The 12,695-nt window shown below is 38.9% G+C and overlaps 2 protein-coding genes and 1 pseudogene across 3 annotated transcripts in view; 2 read left to right on the top strand and 1 right to left on the bottom strand.

The window, feature by feature from the left end:
* Positions 1-5,718, top strand: part of LOC311300704 (uncharacterized protein) — an 11,349-nt gene extending 5,631 nt beyond the window's left edge. Inside the window, exons 5-7 of the mRNA XM_084425157.1 lie at positions 1,261-1,345; positions 4,849-5,160; positions 5,570-5,718. Of these exons, the coding sequence (XP_084281283.1) occupies positions 1,261-1,345; positions 4,849-4,979 (216 nt within the window). The 3' untranslated portion in view covers positions 4,980-5,160; positions 5,570-5,718. The remainder of the gene's footprint in view (positions 1-1,260; positions 1,346-4,848; positions 5,161-5,569) is intronic.
* Positions 1-12,695, bottom strand: part of LOC311300695 (uncharacterized protein) — a 283,730-nt gene that overhangs the window by 183,296 nt on the left and 87,739 nt on the right. The window lies entirely within an intron of this gene.
* LOC311301262 (outer dynein arm-docking complex subunit 3-like) lies at positions 5,570-12,684 on the top strand (annotated as a pseudogene). Its single transcript, XR_014630316.1, has 14 exons — positions 5,570-5,576; positions 5,663-5,719; positions 6,533-6,645; positions 6,757-6,834; positions 6,974-7,150; positions 8,189-8,290; positions 9,364-9,489; positions 9,873-10,019; positions 10,461-10,586; positions 11,312-11,472; positions 11,616-11,769; positions 11,913-12,058; positions 12,243-12,327; positions 12,554-12,684. The product of XR_014630316.1 is annotated as an outer dynein arm-docking complex subunit 3-like (transcript).

Genomic DNA, 12,695 nt, shown 5'->3' with positions numbered 1-12,695 from the left:
TCAATGCGGACTCGACGCGCTGCGCGCTGTGACTCATGTTGCTTCAAGCGCATCATTCTGCGCTCGGGATGCGCATAAGCGCTTTGTGCCGCTCTGTATTGGAGCCTTTCATATCATAATACAGTGACGCAATGAAACAATATCAATAGCCGTTCTTGTTCTGTCCTATCTATTATGTTGCTACCTCATTAAACAGCTGTGCTATACATTTAAAAAATGTCTCAATTTTATTGTAGGCTATGAAATAATTTATATTTTTGATTTTTGTTGTTGGTTTTCATGAATGTATTTTACAACAATACAAAGAGCAATGTGTAAAGTTTTACCAGATTTAGTGTTACACTTATTGTCTCTAATTTGTTCCCCACTAAACATTTTTTTTCACAAAATGTTCAAATTTTATACAATTATTGTGCACTCGTAATTTTTCTAGACTAAATTTTACTGCTGAATTATCCACTAGTTTATAATAGCATTTATGTCAGATTATGATCATATATTTTTTGTTGTTGTTTTTCTTTTTTCAGTTCTTATTATCAGTTCAACACAGAGTTATAGAAATTCTACTTGATTAAAAAAAAACTGCGCTGGTATCGGTACGGATCGGTATCGGCCGATACTCAGAATTTTTGGTATCGGATCGGTTCTGAAAAAATGGTATCGTTGCATCCCTAGTCTGAGCTGCAGCTTCAGGAGGAGCAGGTGTACAGAGAGCGAAGAGAGCGAGAGAAGAGGATTGCTCAGGCAGAGAGGATGAAGAGAAGAGCGAGCATCATCCATCACTCTGTGTGTGTTATTCGCATATCTCTCGAACCGTTAGTCCGATGGATTTCAAACTTGACAGGTGTCTCGCTATGGGCACGAGTAAGTGCAGTGCCAAGTTTGACATTGTTTGGATTAGAAATGCAAAAAATATCGGTAAAAGAAGCACACACTGGCTTTTTTCACAGAGAGGGATGAAGAAAGCAGTGGAGCTTAAGTAGCTTGGAGTTCACTGTGTAGCCTGCTCCCTGAATCGTGTAGTTCAGTGTTCCACATTTATTGTATGTCATTATGTCAGTATCAGTATTTGCTTTCTACCATGCACAAATAAAAAAAGTCACTGAACTTTTGCTGTGTAATTGTAACAATGAGCACTCAAACACACCAAACCAACAATTACTAAAAACACACACAAAAAATGATTTTGCACACAAAAACTTTTGCACGGGCATTTTTGCACTAGTATTAATATGTTGTTTATTTCATGTCCCTTTGCAGTTCCTTGCCGAGATAGCAGCAAATCTGCCCCAGGATAACACATGCATTCAGTTCCATGAGGCCCAGAAACAGGACTCTTCTGATGGTGAGACACTAGCTCATATCACCATGGAATCTCATTTCTGCCACATAAGAAAAAAAATCATGCTTTGGTGAAATACCAAGTCATAATTATGAGATAAAAAGTCTAAATGTTTTGTCACAATTATGATTTTCTTTCTATAACTTTGTGTTTTAATTTCATCTTTTTATGTTATAATCAGTGTTTGGAATAACGCCGTTTAAAAGAACGGCGTTAGGTAACGACGTTATTTTTTCAGTAACGGGGTAATCTAACTAATTACTATTCCCGTCGTTACAACGCCGTTAACATTACTGAACGTTAAATGCGGTGCGTTACTATGCATTGATTGAATAAACTGTGTAATCCGAACGCACCCCTGGCTCGCACAGCGATTGAGGAGGTGGGTTAATAACAAGGTAAGCGATTATGATTGGCTAAGGCAGGGTCATGTGTTTCATGGTAGCCAATCAGAGCCAGTGTTTTTACACACATGCCAGCACACGCGCCACACACACACACACACACCAGCTAAACAGAGATTCGATGAAGCAGCAGAGATGGCGAGTCAGGAGCAATCCGATGAAAAGTTGGCATTTTCAAGGTGGAGATATAAGCACTACTTCAAATTCATTGAGGTCAAAGGCAAGAACTAGGGGTGGAACGGTACATGTATTCGTATTGAACCGAGAGAGAGAGAGAGAGAGAGAGAGAGAGGCGCGGGCGCGATCGAAAAGTTGCAAAGTGTTTACATTTGTGTGTGTGTGTGTGTGTGTGTGAGAGAGAGAGAGAGAGAGAGAAAGAGAGGCGCGTGCGCGATCGAAAAGTCTCAAAGTGTTTACATTTGTGTGCGTGCGTGTGTGTGTGTGTGAGGCGTTCAAACATCAAAAAGTGTTTAAGTTACTGCTAATTAAAATTTTAAGGAAAACAAATTTATTAATCTTATATAATGTGCACAGTCAGTGCACTACAAATAAACTGGTCCAATGCCTTTACTTTATTAATAAAACTTTTAATAAAAAGTTGAGAGAGGTTGATTTAATTTGCAGAGTTAAATGCACTTTATATGGTGTAACTGTTTACTTTTCTTACAAAGATCATGCTTGAAGTGCAGGATAAACCTCTTGCTGTCTGTCGACGTGCAATAAATATTGAAAGTTATGTACAAACACCTGTCTGTTCTACTCATTTCAACTGACTTAAAAACTGCTCAAAGAAATCCAAATTCTTTGACATATAGCAACTTTTTTTTACAGTAACGCAAATAGTTACTTTCCCTGGTAACGAGTTACTTTTATTATAGAGTAATTCAGTTACTAACTCAGTTACTTTTTGGAACAAGTAGTGAGTAACTATAACTAATTACTTTTTTAAAGTAACGTTCCCAACACTGGTTATAATTGACTTTTTATATTTTAATTTAAACTTTTAGTAATTGTGACTTTTCCTGACAATTTAAATTTGTGTGCCATAATTGACTTCTTATCTCATAATTATTGTTTTATGGCAGAAATGGGCTTCATACATGTATCCTATATCTGAATTAAGCTTTTTGGGGCGTGAAGTCACACATTTCAGGGTATTTATATGGTAAAAAAATCCTACTTGATCTTTTTTTAAAATTATTTTTAGCTTGAAAAATATATTTTATCATTCATCAAGGTATAAAGAAAATATGCTATTAGTTTTTACTTGATGGTTACACCACATGACATTTGTTACATTAAAGCTACAATATGCAATAATTTTCTGCCGCTAGAGGGCGCTACATTCCAAACAACAACGGCGTAGCTTGATGACGATGTGAAGGAGCGTGGAATGATGGGAACTGTCGTTTTAAACTCCACCGTGGATGTAAATCAGTCAGATGGGAATCTAAAATCATGTTAATGGATGAGGCTAAGTTCTTTTTTTATAATGACATGCTTTTTGTGGCGAGGGGGGCGTTGTTCAGCGCGGTCTGAAATGGGAGAGAGAAGAGACGAGCAAGTAGGTCAAGTGCAAATGACGAACACCTGTGTCTTATTGCTGTGATCGGCGTGGAGAGACCGCTTTTAAGCCGCGCGCTTGAACGAGAGAGAGACTGAAGAGAAAATTGGACGCAGAGAAAGAAAACCGGTGGATCTGAGCTCTCATTTTTGAACTGTTTTGAGCCGCCGCGGTTGCCACGGTGAATGCGCGTTGTGTGCGACTTTTGTTTGTTTTGTTTTATTTTAATAAAGTACGAGTCCCAGTCACGCCGACCCCTGTCTTCTTCCTTCCTGACTCTTGAACCTCATCACACTTTTATTTCATTAAAATGAATTAACCACAAGAAAAGTAAGGTTTAATACTATATTGGTTATCATAGATGTTACTGTATGTCTAATTCATTGTTGTGATAACGCGGCGCAGTTTTACGTGTTCTAAACAATTGTTGTAAAAGTACATTTGAACATACCCACATCATTTGCCAAAATACTGATTAATCTTTATGTATAACACATGCTATATTTATTTGCATGGCCATAAACACCAGACGTGATAAACAATGTCAATAAACTAAACACAAATCTAAAGCAATAATACTTCCCTTACATAAACATAACTATTACCGAATGCTACATTAGGAAAATATAAAATTAAGCATACTTTGTCGACAGAACCAGCTGCAATCGGTAAAGAATAATTGTGTTCCATAACGACTGCAAGAAACAAGCTAACGTCTGTTGCTTGATAGACGCTACAACTACAACTTCCGCATTTGTGCAGGACTCCACGCAGTACGAGCGGAAACCGAGGGTAACGCGGATATGACGCAATTGACTGGCGACTCCCAGCTCCCCCCTGCTCTAACGCCCTGTTTCCTTGGTTAAAATCGCAATTTTCTCACGATTTAAAAATAGTTGGAAACATTTGGGATATTGTAAGTAATCAACTTAACAAAATATATAACACTGGCCTTGAGATTATGGGATATTTTTATGCAAAATTCTTGCATATTGTACCTTTAAAACAACTTGTTGAACATAAAGCCATTTGAAATCAACACGGATACAAAGATTACATACAGTATATCTAAGAACCTGGCATACTGTATGTGTTTAAACCTTTTTCCCCCATTATACTTCTTTATCTTGGGCACTCTGATTTTCATTTTGCACCAGTGATCACTGGTTTGTGAACTTGGAAAGCTCTTGACCAGGAACGGCCATGTGTTTTTCGATGTACACAGTTCAAAAGCTCCCTCTTATCAAGATGTTCACCTGTGCTCTTCTGATTTAGTTCCATTCCTCAATCTGTACACTGTGTGGAAGTTAAAGCTCACTCTTCTGTTGTACAGAGTGGTGGTGGTTTTGTTAATGTCTCAAAGGCCAGATCACATTTACGTGTGATTGTGTGTGTGTGACTGAGAGACTGGCCTACTGGTACATGGGAACTATGAATGCTGTTGATCCATATGTACAGGGAACAATAACAGAACTATTACGTTTAGCAGACAGAGCTGAGACACACCTTACACACCTGCATGTCTTTTCTGTCTACAGATGAGGACGACAGTGGCGATGAAGAGAGTGATGTCATCACCCGTGTCACCCTGAAGCAGCAGTCGCAGTCAATCATTGACCAATCACCAAAAGGAAGACTCGCATTGAAAAGAAGAACAAACTCTGATTAACCTTGATCCATTAGCTCCCGCACTAGGCCATTCGGCTGATATCCTTAATAAGCTTTAACTTTAATAATGTTCGACCAAGGAAAAAAAAAAAAGCTTCTGGGGGCGTGTTTGGCTTGAGGTCATGGTGCATAGGACCCTAGGTTGAATTTACTCCGAACCATCCCTTTAATTTTATGAAGCGGTGAGAATACTTTCTGTGCACCAAAAAAAAACAAAATGTCAACTTTATTCAATAATTTCTTCCCTTCTGTATCAGTCTCCGACACGCGTTCACGAGAGCACCACGACGCATGCGCGACCTCGCCGTGCATCTTCCTCTGCTTGTAGGTTATATGTCAGAACACCAGCTGCTGCGTCATCACCACACACGTGGTGCTCTCGTGAACGTGCGTCAGAGACTGATACATAGCGTAGGTAGTGTATTAGAATTGTTTTTTTTGTTTTTTTGTAAAATTGAGTAGAAGCTGCATAAGAAAAATTCATTAAAGTGTCCAGGGATGTTTTCTCTGTAGTAAGTGATTAAGGAAATGTTTTTACATTCAAACGATGCATGCATGAAATGTCTGAGCATTCCTCTTGGTCTCTGGCAGATGAAGGGTCCGACACCACAGCTGCCTCCAGACTCAGAAGAACAAACACTGCAGCTGATGTCTGAGGCTGAGCAGAAACTGATGCTGCTGAAGGAGGAACTACAGGGCAAAGATCTGGCAACCATCCTGAAGGAGATAGAGGAAGAGGAGGTGAGGAACAATGATTAGTCAAGTTGCTGTTATTGTATTTGGGCTTGTTGAAGATTTGTAACTAGTGAAACATTGACTGTTTTGTTTACTTTAGGAATATGTCATTTTACTTTTTTGGAAGTTGTAAAATAACGCTTGGCTTAGCGAAGGGTCAATTCTCGATTTGGGTGAAGTAAATCCGATAAATAAGCTGGTGCAAGATTACTTAAGGATATATAGACTAGTAGTAATTTTGTAGTCGATTCTATATTGAACAGATAACCAGTGGGGTCTCAGAAGCGGTGTCACATGATCACATTTTTTACCTCCCTTCAAGAAATGTGCTGCTGCATTCTGAACAATTTGTAATCGAGAGATTTGACTCTTAGAAACCCCATAATACAGAGAGTTGCCATAATCTAGCCTGGATGTTATAAAGGCGTGAATAGCAACTTCTAGAGAAGCATTAGATAGGAAAGATTTAATTTTGGAAAAAGAGCGAAGATGAAAAAAAACTAGAGCCCACTACCGAGGCAATTTGCCTATCAAATTGTAAGTCGTTATCCATTACCACACCTAAATTGCGAACTTTTGATGAAATAGTAAAGTTTAAAAGATCAAGGTTAGGTGAATATTGTCGTCTATTTCCGGAGGGGCCAAAAACAATAGCTTCCGATTTATCTAAATTTAAAAAAAAAGGTTTTTATAGGCGTTTTAGGAGTAAATGGGTTAAATTGAATAAAGAGCTCAGTAAAATTGTCTACAGAAAGTTAATATTGCATGACATTACACCCAACTTTGCATGGCCGCTGAATGTTTCTCTCTGTCCACTAGAGAGAGAAAGAAGCGCGTATTTCGAAAGCTCTCAGTCTGTCATCGAGAAGAACAGAGAAACCATCCTTCAGCTGAGACATGAGAATGAAAACCTGCTCAAGAAACTGGCTGAGGTCAGACATTATGAACACACACACACACACATTACATTGTTAAAACATATCCATATCATTTAAGTCACGTTATAGCTGTATTTGATGCATATCTTGGTCATGGTTGTCCAGGGAGAGGAACAAGTAATCAAGGATGTTTTTCAAGACCGTGGGATGGAGAATGCATCATTCAGGAACATGTCTGTTAAGGTGGGGTTAAATTAACCTTTATATCAGTTATTTAAAAACCTTTTGTCACTTCTTTCACTTGTACTATCCAGTTAAATTGCCCGTGGTTACAGAATCACCTGCATATCAGTTGTGGGTGACAGTCATTTTTGTTGTGCAGTCATCTCGGACGGTGCTGGAGAAGGAGGTGTGTGATAAAACGAAGAAGCTGAATGCTATGAAACACACCACTTACACACAGAGGCAGCGTTTGGAGGAGTTGAAGCTCCAGTACGAGAGCATGAAGCCCCAGAGCAGAAGCCCTCTGCCTGACAACCAGGAACTAGACGAGGAAAAGGTAGAAACTGTCTTTTTTTCTGTGCATTTTGAATGAACACTGGTGAATCTTACAATTAAAGAATCGTCCAGGTTTCCTCCCAAAATCAAAAGGAAAAAAAGTATATTGAGCCTTTTTTCCAGTCAAATCATTTTTGTCCCAGTTTCTCCTGGGAAAAAAGAAAATTGTCCTGTCCAAAACCATGCCCACAGTTTTATTATCACCATTATTATTATACAATCTAAACAATTCACGAGAATCCGAATATTTTTTTATTTTTTTTTTATTTTATTTTTTGCACATCATAATGAGAATTAGACAGGGTTCCCACGGGTCCTTGAAATCCTTGAAAGTTTGTGAATCTGAAAAAAAAAAATTCAAGGCCCTGGAAAGTTTTTGAAAACAAACATGCATAGATACAGGTCCTTAAAAGTGCTTGAATTTATTTTGTGCAAGAAGTTTTCTGGAAAAAATTCCATATTATTCCCTCAAGTCCGCTAATGTGTTATTTCGCCAACAATTCGTGGCCTATGCCAGAGCATACTAGCTTACTTGATTTACGTTAGTTACGCGCGTTTTCGCGTTACGTTAAGTGTTTCCCGTTAAGTGCTTTCGCACCAAACTACAACGATGGTACCTCAACGTTTCATGCAAAAGTTAATATCAGATCATTTTAGAATACAGTATAGGATGTACCGAATATTCTTCAGTTTTATGCAAATCAGAAATACAACAAATAGAATATCTGATCTCTGTCATATGGCCAAAAAAAGTTTTTTTGCATAGTTGTTTGACACAAAAAAAAACTGTAACAATGTATCTTACAAGGTAACACGATGTAACCTTGCTCTCACTTGAAATGTGTCCCCACATTAAGTCCTTGAATTTGAAGTTAACCAAGGTGTGGGAACCCTGATTAGAGTAAAGAAGGGAACTCTGCCATAAGTTTCCCTAAGTGGTCATTCTTCCTGTGTAAATTCTCTTCTTCCTTCTCTCAAGTCTTTCTAAATATGTTAGTTCAAGCAAGAAAATGAATGAACTTGTGTGCTTGTTTTATAGAAATTTCGGATTCTGGAAAACCGATTGCAGAAAGTGCAGTTGAAACATCATGAAGCAGAGAACATAATGCGAGAATACCTCAAAGTGAAGGACCAACTACAGGTATCTGAGAAAGAACAGATGAACTGGATTCATGTACAGACTGACACAGCACACACACATAAACCCACACAGATGTGTATTATAATATGATACCCCATATATGTGATGGGGAAAATTTAAGCAATCCAATGTATCCAATGACACTCATCCATACCATTCAAAATATATTCTTATTCTTATAATAATAAGAAAGGTTTCTTGAGCACCAAATCAGCATATTAGAATGATTTCGGAAGGGTCATGTGACACAAGCCAAGAGGAATGGCTGCTGAAAATTCAGCTTTGATCACAGGAAAAAATTACATTATAAAATAGATAAAAATAAAAATGTCATTTTAAATTGTACAGGTGAGCATAAGAGACTTCTTTCATTAAAGGGTTAGTTCAGCTAAAATTTAAAATTCTGTCATTAATTACTCTTCATCTTCTGAACACAAATGAAGATCTTTTTTATGAAATCTGAGAGCTTTCTGTCCCTCCATTGACAGCTACGCAACTACCACTTTCAAGCCCCAGAAAGGTACTAAAGACATCATTAAAGTAATCTATTAAACATATTAAAGAGTGCTTTGTTTGCAAAAATATAAACATAATTTACCACCTTATTTACAAAATATTAATCTCCAGCATGCGTTCATGCAACAACGTCTGCTTTTGCGTCAACACAACACACATGTGCCACGGTGCTCTCGTGAACGCGCAATGGAGATTTATATTTTGTAAATAAAGTGGTAAATTGTGTTTTTTTTGCGCAAACAAAGCACTCGTGTCTCTTCGTTAAGTTGCGGATAAACCACTGGAGACACATGGATTACTTTAATGATTACTTACTCCCTTTCTGGGGCTTGAAAGTGGTAGTTGCATAGGCTGTCAGTGGAGGGACAGAAAAATGTCTTCATTTGTGTTCCGAAGATGAACGAAAGTCTTCTGGGTTTGGAGCCACATGAGGGTGAGTAAATAATGACAGAGTTTGGGTGAACAATCCCTTTAAGATTAAAACTCTTAGCGACCCCAATCTTTTGAACAGCATGGTAAATAAACATTTTAAATTATTTTCTTATTTGTTTCTTCAGGAGGACAGTCTTACATTTCAGCCACAGCTGGACAGGACGGAGGCAGAGATCCACCGGCAGACACAAGTGCTCAAAAAACTGCAGGTCATCAACAGTGACGCTCAATCCTCAAAGGATGCAGCCATGGTAAAGACAAAGCGTTTAATAAATGATTAAAATGTATTTTAATGAGATAATAAAGCAAGCATGCGTGTCAGTGTGCCATGGTAAAGGTTGTGCAAGTAATGCTTCTCGTAAAGGGTAGGGGTGTAACTCCGGTGTCCTGCCCAAACTCCCTCCATTGGCCTTTATCAATCATGGCCTACTAATAAGAATCCTCATGCTTTCAATTGGCTTTATCACTCTCTCTCCTCTCCACCTATAGCTGGTGTGTGGTGAGCGCACTGGCGCCATTGTTCTGACAGTGGATGCTGCACACTGGTGGTGGTTGAGGGGAGAGCGTTCTATAAATGCCTCATTTCATTAAGGTGTGTGTGTGTGTGCGTGTGTGTGTGTGTGTGTGTGTCCAGTCTGAGCTGCAGCTTCAGGAGGAGCAGGTGTACAGAGAGCGAGAGAAAATCCTCTCCCGCTACAAGAAGCAGGAGGAGAAGAGGATTGCTCAGGCAGAGAGGATGAAGAGAAGAGCGAGCATCATCCATCATTCTTCAGCTAACAATGTAATACTCTAATAAGCATAAAAATATGTGTGTCATACTAATAGCACTTCTCATGTGAAGTGCACAGGAGACTGGACTCGATGTTAATAGAGCTTGGTGTTAGCATGCTGCAAAGCTCACAACACACAAATAAAATAGACAATTCAACTATTTATAAGTATATACACTACCGGTCAAAAGCTTGGAATAATTACGATATTGTAAAGTCTCTTATGCTCACCAAAGCTGCATTTATTTGATGAGAAATACAGTAATATTGTGAAATATATTATTACAATTTAAAATAACTTCTATTTAAGTATATAATTTATTCCTGTGATGCAAAGCTATATTTTCAGCATCTTATACAGTCTTCAATGTCACATGATTCTTCAGAAATCATTCTAATATGGATTTGGTGCTCAAGTTACTTTTCTTATTATTATCAATGTTGAAAAATAGCTCCCCGATGAGCTGATCAGCGAGGCCCAGAGCAGTGCCAGCGCAGGAGAAGAAGTGGAGGCCATCTCTCCTTTTGAGGAAGCTTTCCAGCAAATCAAAGAGGCCACTGGAGTCACAGACCCACGGGTGAGGACAGACAACATTCAACTGCTTTCAGTGTGTTAGGGGATAACAGCTTAGGACACAAGGACCAGATGTTTGAAAGAAGACCCCGGAGTCAGAATTATAATGAATTGAAGAAAAGTTTTACTGAAGATAGTTTGCAGTTTCATCAGCAGAAGTTCAGCTTCAAGACTCACACAGTAGTTCGTAGGCCGCCCTGCTTACAGTTATATAGATTACTCCTTGTTAAAGCTGCATTCAGTAACTTCGGAATTTCTTCGCTGTATTCTCGCTTTTTGCTCGCAGGTTTCTCTCTAGAGCTCCCCCCACAGCTTCGGAATAGATATTTGACAACATTGTTGTAAAAACTCGTTGGCTATTCTCAGACACCAGAGGCTAGCAGATCAACGACATCAAAGCAGATGGGGCATTCTTTAAAACGTCTTCTTCATTCGGGTTCGAACAGCGTGAGGGAGCGCAATAATGACGGCATTTTAGCAGATTTCTTTTGGCCGTAAAGCAATTGTTTACATCGCGAGACCTGATATCACGCGAGACTTCCTCCCCAAAGTTGCAAGTGCGTATTTTCCGCTCACGACCACCATTCAACCCGAAATAAGTAATATAACCATTCCAATGACTCCGAAGCTGTTCAGTTAAGGTAAAAAAAGTTACTTAGTTCACCTTTAAGCAATGTTAATTCTGTTCTTGTGTTAAGCAATGTGTATTCCTGATTTCTTTTGTAATAGGAAATAGTGGGCCGGTTTATCTCTCAGGGAAAAACACAGGAACATTTGGAGAAGATGAAGGCAGAAAATGAGAGAATGCTGCTTCAACTGAAGGAAGAGAGGAATGCACTTCAAACTCAGCTTCAGGATATGAAACACTCAGGAGAAACTGAACTCTCAAGGTAAGAGCAGACATTGTAGACCGTGTGAATAATAGTGCTATGATATCACTTCACATGCTCTGTTATTGTGACTGAATAATAACAACATTATTGTCCTCAGTCAGCTCTCTAATTCTCTTCTGTGCTTGTGTTTGGTTGTTTAGCAGCCAACAGGTTTGTGAGCTTCAGCAGCAGCTTGAGCAGACGCAGCAGCGCCGTGATGCAGCTAAAGATCGTCTGGACGGACTCAAACATACACTCAACACTGTCAAAGCAGGAGTGAAGCGCCTCAGTGACAAACTTCAGCACATACCACTGGTACTAATGAATCTTGTCAAATACATAAACCCCCTGGTTTCACAGACAAGGCTTAAGCCGAGTCCCAGACTAAAATGCAAGTGTTTTTACATTCAAACGATGCGTGCATGAAATGTCTGAGCATTCCTCTCGGTCTCTGGCAGATGAAGGGTCCGACACCACAGCTGCCTCCAGACTCAGAAGAACAAACACTGCAGCTGATGTCTGAGGCTGAGCAGAAACTGATGCTGCTGAAGGAGGAACTACAGTAGATCTGGCAACCATCCTGAAGGAGATAGAGGAAGAGGAGGTGAGGAACAATGATTAGTCAAGTTGCTGTTATTGTATTTGGGCTTGTTGAAGATTTGTAACTAGTGAGACATTGACTGTTTTGTTTACTTTAGGAATATATGTCATATTTTACTTTTTTGGAAGTTGTAAAATAACACTTACTAATATTACTAATATGTTGTTTATTTCATGCCCCTTTGCAGTTCCTTGCCGAGATAGCAGCAAATCTGCCCCAGGATAACACGTGCATTCAGTTCCATGAGGCCCAGAAACAGGACTCTTCTGATGGTGAGACACTAGCTCATATCACCATGGAATCTCATTTCTGCCACATAAGATAAAAATCATGCTTTGGTGAAATACCAAGTCATAATTATGAGATAAAAAGTCTAAATGTTTTGTCACAATTATGATTTTCTTTCTATAACTTTTTGTTTTAATTTCATCTTTTTATGTTATAATTGACTTTATATTTTAATTTAAAATTACACCTGCGTGTCTTTTCTGTTAACAGATGAGGACGACAGTGGCGATGAAGAGCGTGATGTCATCACCCGTGTCACCCTGAAGCAGCAGTCGCAGTCAATCATTGACCAATCACCAAAAGGAAGACTCGCATTGAAAAGAAGGACAAACTCTGATTAACCTTGATCCAT

This window comes from Rutilus rutilus (genome assembly GCF_951802725.1).
Source record: "Rutilus rutilus genome assembly, chromosome: 12".
Lineage (NCBI taxonomy): Eukaryota > Metazoa > Chordata > Actinopteri > Cypriniformes > Leuciscidae > Rutilus > Rutilus rutilus.
This window is presented reverse-complemented; position numbering and strand designations above follow the sequence as displayed.